General features: G+C 41.6%; 1 protein-coding gene across 1 annotated transcript in view; it reads left to right on the forward strand.

The window, feature by feature from the left end:
- LOC134323518 (spondin-1-like) overlaps nucleotides 1-17,613 on the forward strand; it is a 42,998-nt gene that overhangs the window by 20,970 nt on the left and 4,415 nt on the right. The window contains exons 3-4 of the mRNA XM_063005053.1: nucleotides 16,627-16,700; nucleotides 16,994-17,116. Coding sequence (XP_062861123.1) covers nucleotides 16,627-16,700; nucleotides 16,994-17,116 — 197 coding nt within the window. The remainder of the gene's footprint in view (nucleotides 1-16,626; nucleotides 16,701-16,993; nucleotides 17,117-17,613) is intronic.

The raw sequence follows: 17,613 nt of genomic DNA on the forward strand, positions 1-17,613 counted from the left end.
GAACAGGTGCGTAATATAGTTTCTATTAGAATACATCAACATACAAACAAGCTTTACAGTATTTGTGACCTTATCATCCACGCCGAACAGACAATCCCTGCTGGCTGCGTAGCCAAATCCACTCCTTCACCCAGATTCATTTCTTTTTCCTCCTTGCTTTTTAGCTGCGTATCAGCAAACAAACAACATTAATCCTTTGCATCTTGTTGACATGCATGTTTGGACATGGTATCACTAAACCCCTTGTCCCTTCTTGCGTGTGTGTTCGTGACAAAATGTAGTTTGGGAGACCAGACAGACTTATCTGATATTCCCCCTGGTGACAGATCGTGTAGTGTGTGACCCCCTATCACCGATGTGATGTGTGAAAACCATGATGACTTAAAAGTCTCCTGATTAGAGATCCAGTTGTGTAGTGTGAACTGTACAGCGATCTGAATCCCTTGAAAGTTGTGTAGTGTGAACTTAACATACACCGATCAGCCATAACATTAAAACCACCTCCATGTTTCTACACTCACTGTCCATATTATCAGCTCCACTTACCATATAGGAGCACTATGTAGTTCTACAATTACTAACTGTAGTCCATCTGTTTCTCTGCATGCTTTGTTACCCCTCTTTCATGCTGTTCTTCAATGGTCAGGACCCCCACAGGACCACTACAGAGAAGGTATTATTTAGGTGGTGGATGATTCTCAGCACTGCAGTGTCACTGACATGGTGGTGGTGTGTTAGTGTGTGTTGTGCTGGTATGAGTGGATAAGACACAGCAATGTTGATGGAGTTTTTAAACACCTCACTGTCACTGCTGGACTGAAAATAGTCCACCAACCAAAAATATCCAGCCAACAGCGTCCTGTGACCACTGATGAATGTCTTGAAGATGACCAACTCAAACAGCAGCAATAGATGAGCGATCGTCTCTGACTTTACATCTACAAGGTGGACCAACTAAGTAGGAGTGTCTAATAGAGTGGACAGTGAGTGGACACGGTATTTAAAAACTCCAGCAGCGCTGCTGTGTCTGACCCACTTATACCAGCACAACACACACTAACACACCACCATCCGTCATTGTCACTGCAGTGCTGAGAATGATCCACCACCTAAATAATACCTGCTCTGTGGTGGTCCTGTGGGGGGCCCGATTATTGAAGAACAGGGTGAAAGTAGGTTAAAAAAGTATGTAGAGAAATAAATGGACTACAGTCAGTAATTGTAGAACTACAAAGTGCTTCTATATGGTAAGTGGAGCTGATAAAATGGACAGTGAGTGTAGGAACAAGGAGGTGGTTTTAATGTTATGGCTGATCGGTGTAACTTAACAGCAGAGCCTCCACTGCCCATAACAGTTTGTTAAGAAATGTACATTCTCTTTAAATAATCAAGGGTTTTTTTCTTTACCTGCACCATGTTTCACCATATGACTAATGTTGATCAGCAATGTTGAGAAACTGAAGTATTGAATAAAGAGGCTGAAATTAATTTATTCAATGAGGTAATGACTTTTCAGTAACTGTGACAAAGAAGTACCTCTGTGGAATTGCAACATGTGACCTGAATAATACAGAGGAACCTAAACACAAAGACTGCACTCCCACCAGGCCTGTGTGTGTATGAATAATGAAATATGACCTTAGCAGGAAATCCAACAACTGTGCCTTCAGTACATAAAAGACAGATTTCCTTGCTTGCAGCAGCACTGCTGTAGGTGTGTGATACACTATGAGGTATTAATTAAGTGGAGGCTTCATTCCTTGCCTTTGTGATTTCAAGTCAATTTACATTAGCTTGCTTGCAGCTTAGAGGTAGCTCATTCAAAAACTCGGCTGCCTCAAAGATAATCTCCGAGTTCTTCATGATTAAGGAGTTACACTTGGAGGTCTGCTCTTCAGAACTTTCCATAGAAGTTAAAAGTTTAAATCTGGCAAATAAAGAAGCCGACTTAATTTTGGTATTTATTATGTATGGTCCCATAACGCTGCGTCATAACTGATGCCTTTTATGCGAACCTGAGCAGCCAAATCAACTAATATATCTAATGATGATTTTAATTAGAGATGGAACGATCGATCGGCTGTAAATCGATATCGGCCGATTTTTAATCAAAATATGCTATCGGCGATATTTCCCAAATGTAGCCGATCCAATCGTGTGATATATAAAGACCACGTTAAGCTTAATAGCTCAGTGGATTGATCCAGACTTTGAGCTACAAAGGACCAACCATCACATCACCATTCATCAACCATCGTACAGAAACCATTGTGAAAGCTCTTCACGACCTAAAATAACATAAGTAACGTTGTGCATCATACATAGTTCAGGATCATCTTCTCTGACTGACAGAAAACTTTTAGCTCCACAGACGGAACGAGTCTGACTCGGTTACAGATCTGTGGTAATAGCAGTTTAATTAAGCTTTTTAATGTAAGAGAGTCACACAAAATGTTCTGTAGTAGCTGGTGTTTATTTAAAACCACGACATTAATTAATAACAGTAAACACGGAGAGATAACTGAGAAAAGAAACTTACGCTTCGCATAAAATGAATCGACTCATGAATCACTTATATCGATACTGTGAACAGAGCGTCTCTCTTAAAGGCACACACACGTCAATGCTTCTTTCAGCGTTTTACCTTCACTGTTCGGCCATCGGCCGATCGCTCTGAAAAGAAATCGGAGATCGAAATCGGCGTCAAAAACCCCGATCGGTACATCTCTAATTTTTATCACACTTATCTGAGTCCATCCGACATGTTCTTCCATCTCTGTACAGGACTTTTGGAGCTCTTTTAGAATGGCTGTGGGTTTTTCTTACCTCACTGGCATGGCCAGGTCTTGGAAGATTCACAGTTTTCCAATTCCTCTTCCATTTCAATATTATTTACACCTTGTAAACACTTAAAGCTTTAGATATTATTTTATATCATTGTCCAGATTAATTATATGCCACAATTTGATTGTAGAGAACCTCATGGTTTAGTTTTCGTCCTGACAATGCAGTATGAATTGTGGGCCCTTATAGACCCAGGTGTGCGCCTTTCCAAACTATGTCCAGTCAGTTTAGTTTTCAATAGTTGGACTCAAATTGAGTTCTCGACACATCTCAAGGGTAATTAAAGGAAACAGGATGAACCTGACTACAATATGGAGTGCCACAGCAAAGGGTCTGATTACATTAGTGAATACGGCAAGATGGTTCAGTGGGTAGCACTGTCGCCTCACAGCAAGTAGGTTTGATCCCCAGGTAGGGCGGTCTGGGACCTTTCTGTGTGGATGTTGCATGTTGTCCCCTTGTCTGTGTGGGTTTCCTCTGGGAGCTCTGGTTTCCTCCCACTGTCCAAAAAACATGCAAGTGAGGTGAATTGCAGATACAAAATTGTCCATGACTGTGCTTGACATTGTGAATCGATGAATCTTGTGTAATGAGTAACTACTGTTTCTGTCTTGAATGTAACCAAAGTGTGTAAAACTCACTCACTTTCTTAACCGCTTGTCCAATTAGGGTCGCTGGGTGCTGGAGCCTATCCCAGCTTCTCAATGAGCGCAAGGCACACAGCAACACCCTGGACGGGACGCCAGTCCATCGCAGGGTAGACACACATACACACACATACACACACCCATTCACCTATAGGGCAATTCAGTGTCTTCAGTTAACCTGACTGCATGTTTTTTTTTGGACTGTGGGAGGAAACTGGAGCTCTCGGAGGAAACCCACGCAGACACTAAGAGAACATGCAAACTCCGCACAGAAAGGACCTGGGGATCGACAGTGCTACCCACCGAGCCACCGTGCTGCCCAGTGTTTAAAACATGAAGTTAAAATCCTAATAAATAAAATAAACATTAGTGAATAAGAGATTTTATTTTGTAATTTTTAATCAATTAAAAAAAATCTTAAAATGTCAATAAGTCTAAGTACTTACTGAAACTATTAGATATGTGTAGAAAACCTTCAAGAATGTCTGAGGAGTAGATAAGCTTTTATTCTATTTTGCTGCCAGTGGAACTGGTGCATTGTATTGAAAATAAACAGAATATAACGAAAAGAAACATTACGAAGGCTAAGCTCTCAAATGTTGGACGCAGTTGGTTGTTTCAACAGGATGAGTATCAAAAACAAATGTTAAACTGGTACAGATATAATCACTGGTACAGTGAATAAATCAGGGTGAAAAGAACTAAAAGTAAAAAGCACAAGTCTGCCTTTACATATTTATTAAAAGTGTTTGCTTTTAACATACCCATTTAACACACTGTTATTTCTGTTTTAGTACAGATAATTTCAGTGGTTATGTCTGCATGTCTGCATTTATGGAAAACGTCCCTTCTATTAGAGTTAGTTTTTAGACTGTGTGGTCACGCTACTGAGTGCTCGCTGCATTTTGCTTTAGACATGGACAGCTATAATAGTAAAATAATGGCAGTGTGAAAGTTTTGAAGCATTTTGCTTTAGTCATGGGCAGATATAATTGTGGAGTAATGGCAGAGCGTGACCGTTTTTATGCCTTGACTGAGTGAATCTCAGTAAATAGTAGCTTTCATTCAAACACTGACTCCACTGAAGGCCAGAAGTGGAAATTCCGTCTGCCAGACGTATCATTACCCTCCCATGAACAGGGCTGTAGTAGACACATCTTAGACACAAGTTGCTATTTCAGCTTTTACATTTTATCAGTTGTCATAGTTATTCCTATGGACAAACATGTCGAGTAGAATGGGTTGTCCCTTTTTTTGTTTTATATTTTGTTTATGCTTTTTCTCCCTTTTAGCGAGTCCAGTTGCCCATTTACGTCATACTTCCTCTCCACCAATGCCGATACTGCTCTGATTGAGGAGAACGAAGCTAACCCTGACACGTGGGCAGCAGCCATATGCATTTTCTCACCTACACTTTGACGAGTGCAATGCAGATCAGCTCTGTGTACAGAGAGACACACCCTGACAGCACTCTTTTCCCGTCGCTGTGCAGGCGCCATCAACCAGCCAGCAGAGGTCGTAACTGCATCAGTTATGAGAGAGTCCCTATCCGGCTTTTAATATCCTACCCCTGTCTGAACAACAGGCCAATCGTTGTTCACGTGGCTGCTCAGCCCAGCCGGCAGGCAGAGCTGAAACTCGATACGATGTATTCGAGATCCCAGCTCTGGTTCCAGCGTGTGTTTTTACCGCTGCGCCACCTGAGCAGCAGATATCAAATTTTTAATAAGACAATTCAATATCTGCTCTACTAAAGCTCCTGCTGTAAATTGTAATTACTGATAGGGAAACCTTTAGGAGCAACAGGAGCTCGACCAAGCGCTATGCCTCACAAACTTACAGTTAAGGACCACTCAGTTCAGGGGGGTATGAATTGGGTTTTTCATCATTATACACAACTTTAGGTATTTATTGAAGCGGTGTAAAGCACATTAGACTCAACAGTAAAAATTTACTGTTTGAAAGGTTAAATCACTTCTTACCCTATGTTCAGACCGGCAGTGATTTTCCGCCTCTGGTCATCTAAATCGCTGACGCTCATCGTCCTGTGTTCACATTGGAAGCGTCATCATCTCCTGTGGGTGTTTGGTTGCCAAGCAAAAAAATAAATAAATAAAGACGTTTTACTCTGCGACAATGTGATTCTCTTCCATTTCATCTCTAGTAGAAACTATTATCTAGATATCTAGTGCATTGCAACACTTGTAACGACCTGAGGTTAAACTAACTTGGACTGATTTATGAAACTGATACACCCTGCTAGACTCAGATTCATCAGATTGATGCTTTTGCACTGGCTTAAGAAAATTCTTTCTCCTTCAAACACACACACACACACAATCTATTAGCATCAGCCATGTAAATGCAGGCAAGTGAGTCGGCCCTTAATAACATCTCATTGATAGAATTTAAATTGGATGTTAAATAACCATTACCGCTACTGATTGCCTGCTCGGCTGTAGAGTAGAAGGAAGCTTCCATCGCCTCTTTTTCCCAGATCTGTGAAATTGGAGTGAGATTAAATTAAGGCATAGACAATTACAGTAGACCTGGTAGAGGCTTAAAAAATGGTCTGTTTGCATGTACGGTCTACACCGATGCGTCATAACATTATGACCACCTCCTTGTTTCTACACGCACTGTCCATTTTATCAGCTCCACTTACCATATAGAAGCACTTTGTAGTTCTACAATTACTGACTGTAGTCCATCTGTTTCTCTGCATGCTTTTTTAGCCTGCTTTCACCCTGTTCTTCAATGGTCAGGAACCCCACAGGACCACTACATAGTAGGTATTATTTGGGTGTTGGATCATCCTCAGCACAGCAGTGACACTGACAAGGTGGTGGTGTGTTAGTGTGTGTTGTGCTGGTATGAGTGGATAAGACACAGCAGCGCTGATGGAGTTTTTAAACACCTCACTGTCACTGCTGGACTGAGAATAATCCACCAACCAAAAATATCCAGCCAACAGCGCCCCATGGGCAGCGTCCTGTGACCACTGATGAAGGTCTAGAAGATGACCAACTCAAACAGCAGCAATAGATGAGCGATCGTCTCTGACTTAACATCTACAAGGTGGTAGGAGTGTCTAATAGAGTGGACAGTAAGTGGACATGGTATTTAAAAACTCCAGCAGCGCTGCTGTGTCTGATCCACTTATACCAGCACAACACACACTAACACACCACCACCATGTCAGTGTCACTGCAGTGCTGAGAATCATCCACCACCTAAATAATACCTGCTCTGTGGGGGTCCTGACCATTGAAGAACAGGATGAAAGCAGGCTAAAAGGGTATGTAGAGAAACAGATGGACTACAGTCAGTAATTGTAGAACTATAAAGAGCTTCTATATGGTAAGTGGAGCTGATAAAATGGATAGTGTGTGTAGAAATAAGGAGGTGGTTTTAATGTTATGGCTGATCGGTGTATGGCCACTATACGACAAGGTATTGCTAATGGATGTTTAAAATGATATAAAATACATTTTATTTGTGGTAATAGTTTGGGGAAGGCCATTTTCTGTTCCTCAATTACTGTTAGCAAAGTCTGTGATGATAGGGATTGAGGACTCACATTTACCACCCTTGAATAAACTGCTACATAATTGTCTAGCTTCACAAAGCTCTTTTGAATAAATCTTGTAATTTATTTCTTGAAGAGTTGGGGCTGTTGTAGCCACAAAAAGATACAATGCTACAATGCTCACTTTTTGGAATAGGATGTCCATGACCTGCCAAGGTTATGGTAAAGTGTTCTCATACAATTGGCCAATGGCCTAAGCAAGTATGTGTTTCTCTTAAATTAATTGAAAGGTTTGACTTTTTGTAGTATTATAAGAGAAAGCACAACAATGAGCTGCCAAAGGTTTAGCCAGACTTCACCCTCATTTCTTTAACCGTGAAGAACTACAGGATGCATAAATGCATTGTGGCCATTGAAAAAAGACGTTCTAGATAATACTGTATAGCTGCCAGCTACCTGCCATTGGAGATATATGAAATACTGCTCACTGGTAAACGGCTGCCAAAAAACAATAGAGGGAATAAAAGAATAAATAAAGGAGCTGTCGTTTATACAACCCTCTTGCTATAAAATATAATGTGGCTGACAGCAAGGCCAATGCAGCTGTAATGGCTCTAGACGCCATCCAATTAGAAAACAGAAAATAATCGTACTTCAGAGCGAAGATACCAAGAGAGTGGTTACATTTATCTCACCATGTCTCTTTCAATTTATTTTTATTATTTATTAATGTATGTTTAGTAAGTGCTAAATGCTGCTCTGGGTTGCAGGGGGTCAGACAAGAATAGCAGGAAAACACTCTGGACAAGGCATCAATTTATTGCAGGGCATGACATACTTACCCTATTTATACCCCTACACTTAGGGCATGTAAAGGCTAGCCTATCTTTTTTGCATGGTTTCAAAAGGAAATTAGAAAACTAACTGAAAACCTACATGGACATGGAGAGAACATGCTAAAATACAGCTTTACAGCCAGTGACTAAAGATTAAGTTTGAATCCAGGTCCTCATGACACTACCTACTGCACTATCTATCTGGCCATTTATTTATTGACTGATTTCATGTTTTCATTTTATTTTTATGTTATACCACCGGCGGCATGGTGGCTCAGTGGATAGCACAAGGTCCTGGGTTCGATCCCCAGACGGGGCGGTCCGGGTCCTTTCTGTGCGGAGTTTGCATGTTCTCCCTGTGTCTTTGTGGGTTTCCTCCGGGAGCTCCGGTTTCCTCCCACAGTCCAAAAACATGCAGTCAAGTTAATTGGAGACACTGAACTGCCCTATAGGTGAATGGGTGTGTGTATATGTGTGTGTGTGTGTCTGCCCTGCGATGGACTGGCACCCTGTCCAGGGTGTTACTGTGTGCCTTGCACCCATTGAAAAGCTGGGATAGGCTCCAGCACCCCCCGTGACCTTAATTGGATAAGCGGTTAAGACAGTGAGTGAGTGAGTGTTATATCACCGCTTTATCCTGGTCAGAGTTGCAATGGGTCAGGTGTACCCAGATTCAATGCAGTAACACACCCTGAACAATCCAATCGGCAATCCAATCTGATTGAACCCTGACCCACTTTGATTCTGACCTTTTCAAGGCTCCTACAATGAGTCAAATTGTTTAAATAAGGAAGGCAAAAGTGAAGCACAGACATGACGGAGAGAAGCTGATTCTAACTGGTTCAAAAACTATTATGGTTTACCTCATATTAAAACTATCACATTGTGAGAAAAAATCAGCATAGCGACTAGTAAGCTGTAACCCTTTGTTCAGCTTCGGCAGCAAAGGGTCGCGACAAAGCGACCGGCTGTCATTCATTTTTAATTAGAGCTGGCGATTTCCAGCGACAGGAGGTTGAGCAAATGTCAGCGAAGCGAAGTGGGTGGAGTCTAAGCAAAGTTTAACTTTATGGAAATTAGGAGCGAAGCGATGTGGCGATTACAAATAGGAATTGAGCATTGAGCAGAGTGGTACCCGCCTTATCTCTATCACTGTAAAATAATACATTCAAGGTTTTGGTTCCAATATAATAGTTCCATAGCAACCAAATACTTACAGGTGATGATGATGCTTCCAGTGTGAACACAGGGTAGTGAGCAATCAGCAATTCAGGCGACAGTAGGTAAAAAAAAAAAAAATCGCTGCCAGTTTGAACGTAGGGTAAAACATGAAGACTGGGTTTGCGTTTTAGATAGCAATCCCATGTTACTTAATCCACTAGCATTTTTGGCGCATTAAGAAGTACTATTACTAAAAACGGCAGACTCAGTGTCTTTTCTTAACTTCATATATGGAATCAATAACATCTTACACCTTATACAAAATATGCCTTCAAAGCCACACCCACTCCATGCTTATGTATGAACTTAAAGTCCCAACCATAAGCCAGATATTTAAGACATGCTGGTTTAGTGCTGCTCCTATTCCTATATATGAACCACAGACCTATTTCCAACCATCCTTTCTTAGCTTAGTTGATGAAAAGAGTTGGCCTCCCAACTACAGGACTTCGTTAGCGAAAACAATGTATATGAAGACCTCCAGTCTGGTTTCCAGAACTTGCACAGTACCGAGACTGCTTTATTAGATTGTTGATGACCTCCTTATTTCTACAGATGCTGGATTGCTAAATATCTTTATATTTTCAGATTTCACCTCAGCATTTGACACAGTTAACTATAATATACTTATTTCTAGACTCTCATTGGTTGGTATTTCAGGTTTAGCCCTTGATTGGTTCTGTTCCTATCTTGAAAACAGCAACAATTTATCTGTATTGGTGCCCATAAATCATCCACTACCACTATCACTCAGGGGGTTCCCCAAGGTTCTGTCCTTGGACCCATCTTATTTATATTATATATCTTTTTATTTAGGTCAGATCATTCACAATCACAGAAATAAGCTCTTCTCTTATTGCATCAGCGCAGCTACTAAGTACGTGCGTTGCTGACTTAAAATGCTGGTTGAATAACCATTACTAATAACTCAATCCTAGTAAAACTGAAGTTTTGCTTGTTGGGCTCAAGGCACTGGTCTCTAACTTTTTTGGTTTTTCTGTTAATGTGAATGGTGTACCTGTCAATCCTGTCAAAACAGTTAAAAACCTTGGTGTTATATTCGACTCTTTACTTTCTTTAGAGGCCCACATTAAGTCGATCACTAAGACTTACTACTACCATTTGCGCAACATTGCCCGCCTTCGCAGTATGCTCAGCAATGACGATGCTAAAATGCAAGTAAATGCTTTCATTTTCTCATGCCTGAAAATTGCAATTCCCTTCTTTAACTGTCTTCCTGCTAAGCTGGTAAACCGTCTTTAGCTCATTCAAAACTCAACAACCAGAGTCCTTAAATCTACTAAGTGGTCTGCCCACATCACTCCCATCCTTCGCCAGCTTCATTGCCTTCCAGCCGCCCATATCAAGTACAAAGTATTTTTGCTTACTTTAAAAGCCCTTCATGTTCTCGCCCCTAGCAACCTTTGTGCACTTCATCACCCTTACTGTCCCAACTGCTCTTTTATATCCTCTGGCACTGGCCTTATAGCAGTCCCGTTTTAGACTTGTGTCTGTGGGCGGTAGGTCTTTTAGTTCCACAGCCCTCAAAGTCTGGAACCCTCTTGCATCTCTTTGCAACTGTTCCTTCACCTCCTTCTTCAAAGGTCAACTTAAAACTTTACTCTTTATTGCACATTATTCTTCTTTCTCTATGTCTTAACTTAGTTGCGTTCTTTTTTCTAATGTTCTTTTCCTTAACATTTACTTTGTAAAGTGTCCTCGGGTATGTGAAAGGCGCTATATAAATCGACATTATTATTATTATTAATTAATTGAATGATTGAATTACCCACACCTATATCTCAGTGGTTTAGTAGACATACCTTCCTTGTTTTGTAGTCTGCATACAAACCTTATTAGTAGGTTTTGAACCCATTTTATCTTAGAGCTGGTTGCTTATTTTTGATTTTTCTCTGAATATAGAAGTTGTCATTTATGTTTTCATCTAAACAAACCTCTCAGAATTAATGCCCAAGCAACCCTGGTCGTCTTTCAGCTTATTATATTTTTTCCTCTCCCCTCCCCATTCTGTTGTGTTTTTTTTTTTCTTTCTTTGGGGGGCATCTTCTATAATGGGTTGAAGAGGACATATGAGCTTGAGAGAGTGCTTTGTAATAAGTATACTTACCTTTGGCACATTTGAGTGAGCTGAAAGGGTAATGGAATACAGAATGTAAAGTGTCTCTCGGAGAGGACCTGAGGGGTTTTGTGTCTTGATGGAAGCAGCTGTATAAAAATCCCTTGGCACTGGCACTCCGGAGACCTCCTATGGAGAATATTGCACAGCATTTTGTCATTCCGTCACTGTATTCCTAGATGCTTTGGTAATTATTCCTGGTTTTCTTTCTATTATCGTCTCTCCTTTGTTAAAGACTAATGAAAACTGCTGACCAGGTTTATTCATCTCAGTTATAAGGAGCAGCAGACAAAAAGCTAGGTGCAAATTTGTACTTTAGATAGCTAAAACATTGTATAAAAATTAAGAGTCACCTTACCATTTTTCCAAAACCATAAGCAATAATATGGAGTCCCAACTGCAGCTATAACTAAAGGTTTTTCAGTGTGTCTGTAGTTATTTACACCCATTTAGTAATATAGACATTTGTGAGGTCAGGTAATGATGTTAAACAAGAGGTTGCAATCAACTTTGCAGGACATTCCAAAAGTGTTAATGGGGTTGAGGTCAGACTTGTCAGACCATTTCTTCTTGTTTCTTACTTTGTGCACGAGTAATACTAGAACAGAAGGAGGGGGGATTATGGTGTGGGGTTGATTTTCAGGAGTTGGGCTCGGCCCCTTAGTTCCAGTGAAAATAACTCTTAATGCTTCAGCACGCCAAGAGATTTTGAACAATTTCATGCTCCCAACTTTGTGGGAACAGTTTGGGGATGGCCTCTTCCTGTTCCAACATGACTGCGCACCAATGAACAAAGCAAGATCCATAAAGACATGGATGAGCAAGTTTGGTGTGGAAGAACATGACTGGCCTGCACCTCCTGACCTCAACTCGATAGAACACCTTTGGGATGAATTAGAGCGGAGACTGTGAGCCAGGACTTCTTGTCCAACATCAGTGTCTGACCTCACAAATGCGCTTCTGGAAGTATGGTCAAAAGTTCCCATAAACACACTCCTAAACCTTGTGGAAAACCTTCCCAGAAGAGTTGAAGCGGTTATAGCTGTAAAAGGGTGGGCCAACATCATATTAAACCCTATGGATTAAGAATGGGATGTCACTCAAGTTAATATCTGTGTGAAGGCAGACGAGCGAATACTTTTGGCAGTATAGTGTAATTTACTTTATACAAGCCAACTCAAATATAAGGACAGATGTAACGATTGGCCTGTTGTTCAGATAGGGGTGGGATATTAAAAGTCGGATAGGGACTTTGCAATTGCAAAACTGCAAAAACTGATGCAATTACGACCTCTGCTGGCTGATTGATAGCGCCTGCACAGAGATGGGAAAAAAGTGCTGAGGGTGTGTCTCTCCGTGCACAGTGCTGATCCGCATTGCACTCGTCAAAGTGTAGGTGACAAGATGCATACAGCTGCTGCCCACGTGTTGGAGGGGGCGTGGGTTAGCTTTGTTCTTCTCAATCAGAGTGGGGATCGGCATTGGTTGAGAGAAAGCATGACGCAATCAGGCAATTGGATGCGCTAAAAAGGAGAGAAAGGAGAAAATGCATTAACAAAAATATATTATCTCTTCGAGTGTTATTGTCTCTTATCACCACTAGGTGGGAGCAGTGTCTCGTTGCAGCATAAAAAGCCTAGAAGTCACACTGATTTTCCATTCTATAGTTATTCTATATTAAATACTCCCGCCCCCGCTGGTCTGTGAAATGATATCTTATATGAAACCGGTCCGTGGTGCAACAAAAGGTTGGGGACCGCTGCATTAGAGTGTGCATGTGACCCAGTAGAAAACCCCCAATACACCGAAGGAAGAACTCATAATAAGAACACTTTATAATCACTGAAACCACAAGAGCACTTTGACGTCAACTGCAGATGGTAAGTGTACTTAATAAAATGACAAATGACTTTGTATCGTTCAGTAAGATGGTTAATATTTTCCTGACCTGTAATCTAGCGCTCTTATTGAGCGGTAAAAGTCGGAAGAAATCTCCAAATCACTTTCATGCAGGGGCGGCTCATTCATTAGGGCGATCGGGCGACGCACCACCAAAGGGCGAAAGGGAAGAAATTTTTCTATCACATTCAACCAGTGTTAAACTATCTGTGTGTTCTGGAGTCAGTCTTGTCTCTGAATATCGTAGTCCAATCAGCGTTGAGTTGTGTTCCATACAGTACCGCCCCTTTTGGGGCAACTCCACTCTGACTGAAATTCGCCCCAGATCGCTCTCATAGACTCTCATGTTAAGGCTCTTTTTTTCGTACTGCAGGCACTGTAATGCATTTTGAATGACTTCCGGGGGGCACGCACCTACGTGCCTGCGTCACACGTAATCGTTCCTTATTTGGAAACTAAAGGTGATGTTCTGTATTTTTATCAATGGGAGAGAAATGCTGCAGATTAGACTGAGACAGGGCGATGTGTATGAAACAGAAGGAAACTGCTGCTACCGTGGGAATTAGAAAGTGTTTGGTTATTATTTTAAGTAGTGTTCACTTTTAGTCTTAGTAACGCCGTGTGTAGGGCGAAAGTAAAGTAACACAAGCAGGTCCGGCACTTTTCTCACTGCCCCCCTAAGCAACGCAGTCCAGAACCGGGGCTGCATGTCAGTGTGAAGATGGATTATGTAAAAATGTTGTTTGCACTGTTCTTTATGTTGTTTTGTCTAAAATATGGTTCTGATTTATTATTATAAAGAATGAAAATAATAAATGTTAAACAGCTTAAATAAAACATTTTGATAATGTTCCCATGACGGTGTAAGAGCCGTTATATTTTTATAGGTGCAACCCTAACCGCCTACCCCCCCGCTCCCGCTCAGGTAAACACCCAACATACCACCCCCCACCCTATGCCTTCCGCCAACCCGCCAGCCCAGGGTGTTCCTTATTTCCAGTTCCGAAAGTTGGCAACCCTAATTGGATCTGCTGCACCTAAAATAAAATGCTATCTGATAAAGACTGAATTAAATTGTTAGTGTGAAGGCTTTACTTAATTTTATGATTAATGGTAAAGCTGGTCTCTCTCCATGTTCAAAGTTATTTGTGAGGGCAAACTGACAGATGACTTAAAATGTTAATTATTTAAGCTTTAATGTACCCATTGAACGGGTCACCTTGGCCATCATCGCAACAATTGCCCCCCCTGAGAGATTTGGCAGGAGCCGCCACTGCTTTCATGTCTAATCCCTTATTACACTTTTGCTTTTTTCGAAAGACAGTGAAACAGGGTTAGCTTAAGCGTCTCTGTATAATTTGAGAAATTTGCCCCGTGATTGAGATCTAATATTGTAGAATAGTTTATCATTGCACTAGAATTGGCAGGGAGGATGTAAATATATGGCACCTGCTTCAGTTATAATCCTGCTGTTCTGTTCTCTCTGATACTGTGGAGCTATTGAGTGTGACACGTGTCACCTTTTCAGCGAGTACAATCAGTCAGTAGGGGGTCCTGATTGCACTATTGTTCACATCGCTGGCTGCTCATAATAGAGGGTTTTCAGTTCCCTTATTTTCTTCTTTTCTGTTCTCTTCTTGTTCTTATATCCTCTCATGTCTCTTTGCTTCTTCTCTTCAATCTCTTCACTACTAGATTAGTTTTGTCTCATCTATACTCTGCTTTTCTTTTCTTCATTTTTAGTCTTTTCCTTCTTTTTTCTCTTCAATTTTGTCTCATTCCATTTTCTTCTTCTTTTTTCTTTATCTGTTTATGCATTTTCTCCCTTTTAAGCAAAGACAATTAGCCTTTCCCTGTTCTCTCACTCTCACTCACTTTCTTAACTGCTTAACTCTTACTGGGTCGCGGAGGGGTGCTGGAGCCTATTCCAGCTTTTTCAATGGGCGCAAGGCACACAGTAACACCCTGGGCGGGGCGCCAGTCCATCGAAGGGCAGACACACATACACACACCCATTCACCTATAGGGCAATTCAGTGTCTCCAATTAACCTGACTGCATGAAGAAACAGAGATGGGGACTTGTGTCTGCGACTCGAGTCCGGGTCGCACGTAAGTTGCACACACAGCGACTTCAGACTCGACTCTGACTCGTTTCAAATGACTCGGACTCGACTCGTGACTCGCAAAAAATTACTCTAGCTTAAAGCCTAAAGACTAGTGACTCGACTCGGACTCGTATTTTGAGACTTGTGAACATCTCTGGGAGAAAACCCACACAGACATGGGGAGAACATGCAAACTCCACACAGAAAGGACCCGGACCGCCCCAACTGGGGATCGAAACCAGGACCTTCTTGCTGTGAGGCGACAGTGCTACCCACCGAGCCGCCCCCTTCCCCTGCTGGGGATCCCAATCGCAGTCGAGCAGGGTATATTTCCACGTTCCCTCCAACACGTGCGCAGTCCCTCGACTCCTTTTTTTTCACCCATACCTTGGTGGATTCGCACATGATAGTCTGCTAACCAAGGTCCTTGCACATTGTTTGCAGACCCCACACATTTACTCCGGTCTTTTCCCACCCAGCAGACTCTGTGTCCAATTTTGTCTGCTGCAGGCACTGCCAATTGTGCCCGCTAGATGGCGCCCAGCCGACCGGTAGCAGAGCCGAGATTCGAACCGGGGTGTTCAGAATCTCAGTGCTGGTGTGCTAGCGGGATATATTTTCTAAAAAATCTGATTTAATTTTGAGTACTTGTTGTATCTCATCCACCTCGAATTGTCTCCTTTTTCTTTTCTCTCTTTTTTCTCTCATCTTGTTTTGTTTTATCGTTATTTCTTTACTTTTACATCTCCTCTTCTACTCTTTTTTTTTTTTTTTTTTTCTTATCCCTCCACTTTTCTCTGCAACTTTTAAAAAATATATTTTCTTTATGCATTTTCTTTCTTTTAGCGCGTCCAATTGCCCCATTGCATCATGCTACCTCTCCACCAATGTCGATCTCTGCTCTGATTAAGGAGAACGAAGCTAACCCACACCCCCTCCGACATGTGGGCAGCTTGCCGTATGCATCTTATCACCTACACTTTGACGAGTGCAGTGCAGCCTAGCTCCGTGTACGGAGGGACACAAACTAAGAGCACTCTTTTCTCATTTCTGTGCAGGTGCCATCAACCAGCCAGCAGAGGTCGTAATTGCACCAGTCATGAGAGAGAGACCCTATCCGGCTTAGTCCCGCCCATATGAACAACAGGCCAATCGTTGTTCATGTGGCCGCTCAGCCTTAGCCAGCAAGGCAGAGCTGAGATTCGATACGATATATTCGAGATCCCAGCTCTGGTTCCAGCGTGTGTTTTTACCACTGCGCCCTCTGCACCTTTTTTATTTTTACTGTTCTACTTGTATTTTCTTTTTTTTTTTTCTCTTCTCTTTCTTTGCATTTTTTCACATTCATGTTATTTTTTCTTCGTCTTCTTATATGTTATTATCTTCTCTTTTTATTCTTTCTTTCAGGGCGAGCATTGTTCAGAGGAAAATCATCTCCTTTCAGGATGATGGCTCGCTAACAAAGCGGATGTGCGAGAAAGGTAAGCCTTCCATTCCCATCGCCGAGTCTTTTATATAAGCATTTCTTCTTCACCTCCCACTAGGGTGTCCTCTCTTTGTTTGTGATATATCACACATTTTTTTCTTTTCACTTTTGTCTCCTACACCTTTATCTTCCCACTTTTAAACTGTGTGAAAATGATGTTCAGTGAGTACTGGCACCCTGCTGTGCATGGCCAAGAATGCTGCCCGCCATTAACTATTTGTCAGTGTGTCTATGTGTGTGTCAGAAGCATACTTCTCTAAATAAATGGGGTATTTTTCTGCTCTTTAGAGTTATTATATGGAGAGACCACAGAAAAACCTCTGCTGGATTGTTGTGCCTGTGGAACTGCAAAGTACAGAGTCACCTTCTATGGAAACTGGTCAGAGAAGCTGCATCCTAAGGATTATCCCAGTGAGTTAGAATACAGCAACTGCATACACAATTACAGTATAATATATATAATGTGCAGTACTAATACAATGTGTTTAGAGATAGCAGAAATTAAAACCACAGGTGGTACAGCAGAAAATTGGCCACTAGTCTGCTGGATGGGAAAGGACCAGACAAAAAATGGGGTGGGGTATTTCATGTTGGAAATCATGATCCAATAGTGAAAAGAGCATTTGACAAAAGTCAGGCAATGATGTTTAAAAGGCCTAGCTTGCAATTAAAATTCCATTTAATCCCAAAGGTGTATAGTGGGGTTGAGGTCAGGGCTTTGTGCCGCCATTTTATGGGCAACGCTCAAGCTGAATCAGAGCTGATCAAAGCTGTTACCACAAAGCTGGAAGCGTATGATTTTTTTTTCTATTTATTTATGCATTTTCTCCCCTTTTTCTCCCGATTTAGTGTAGTCAATTTCTCTTCCCCTGCTGGGAATCCCTGATTGCATTTGAGGAGGGTATATT

This window comes from Trichomycterus rosablanca, chromosome 11 (assembly GCF_030014385.1).
Source record: "Trichomycterus rosablanca isolate fTriRos1 chromosome 11, fTriRos1.hap1, whole genome shotgun sequence".
In the NCBI taxonomy this organism is placed as follows: Eukaryota; Metazoa; Chordata; class Actinopteri; order Siluriformes; family Trichomycteridae; genus Trichomycterus; species Trichomycterus rosablanca.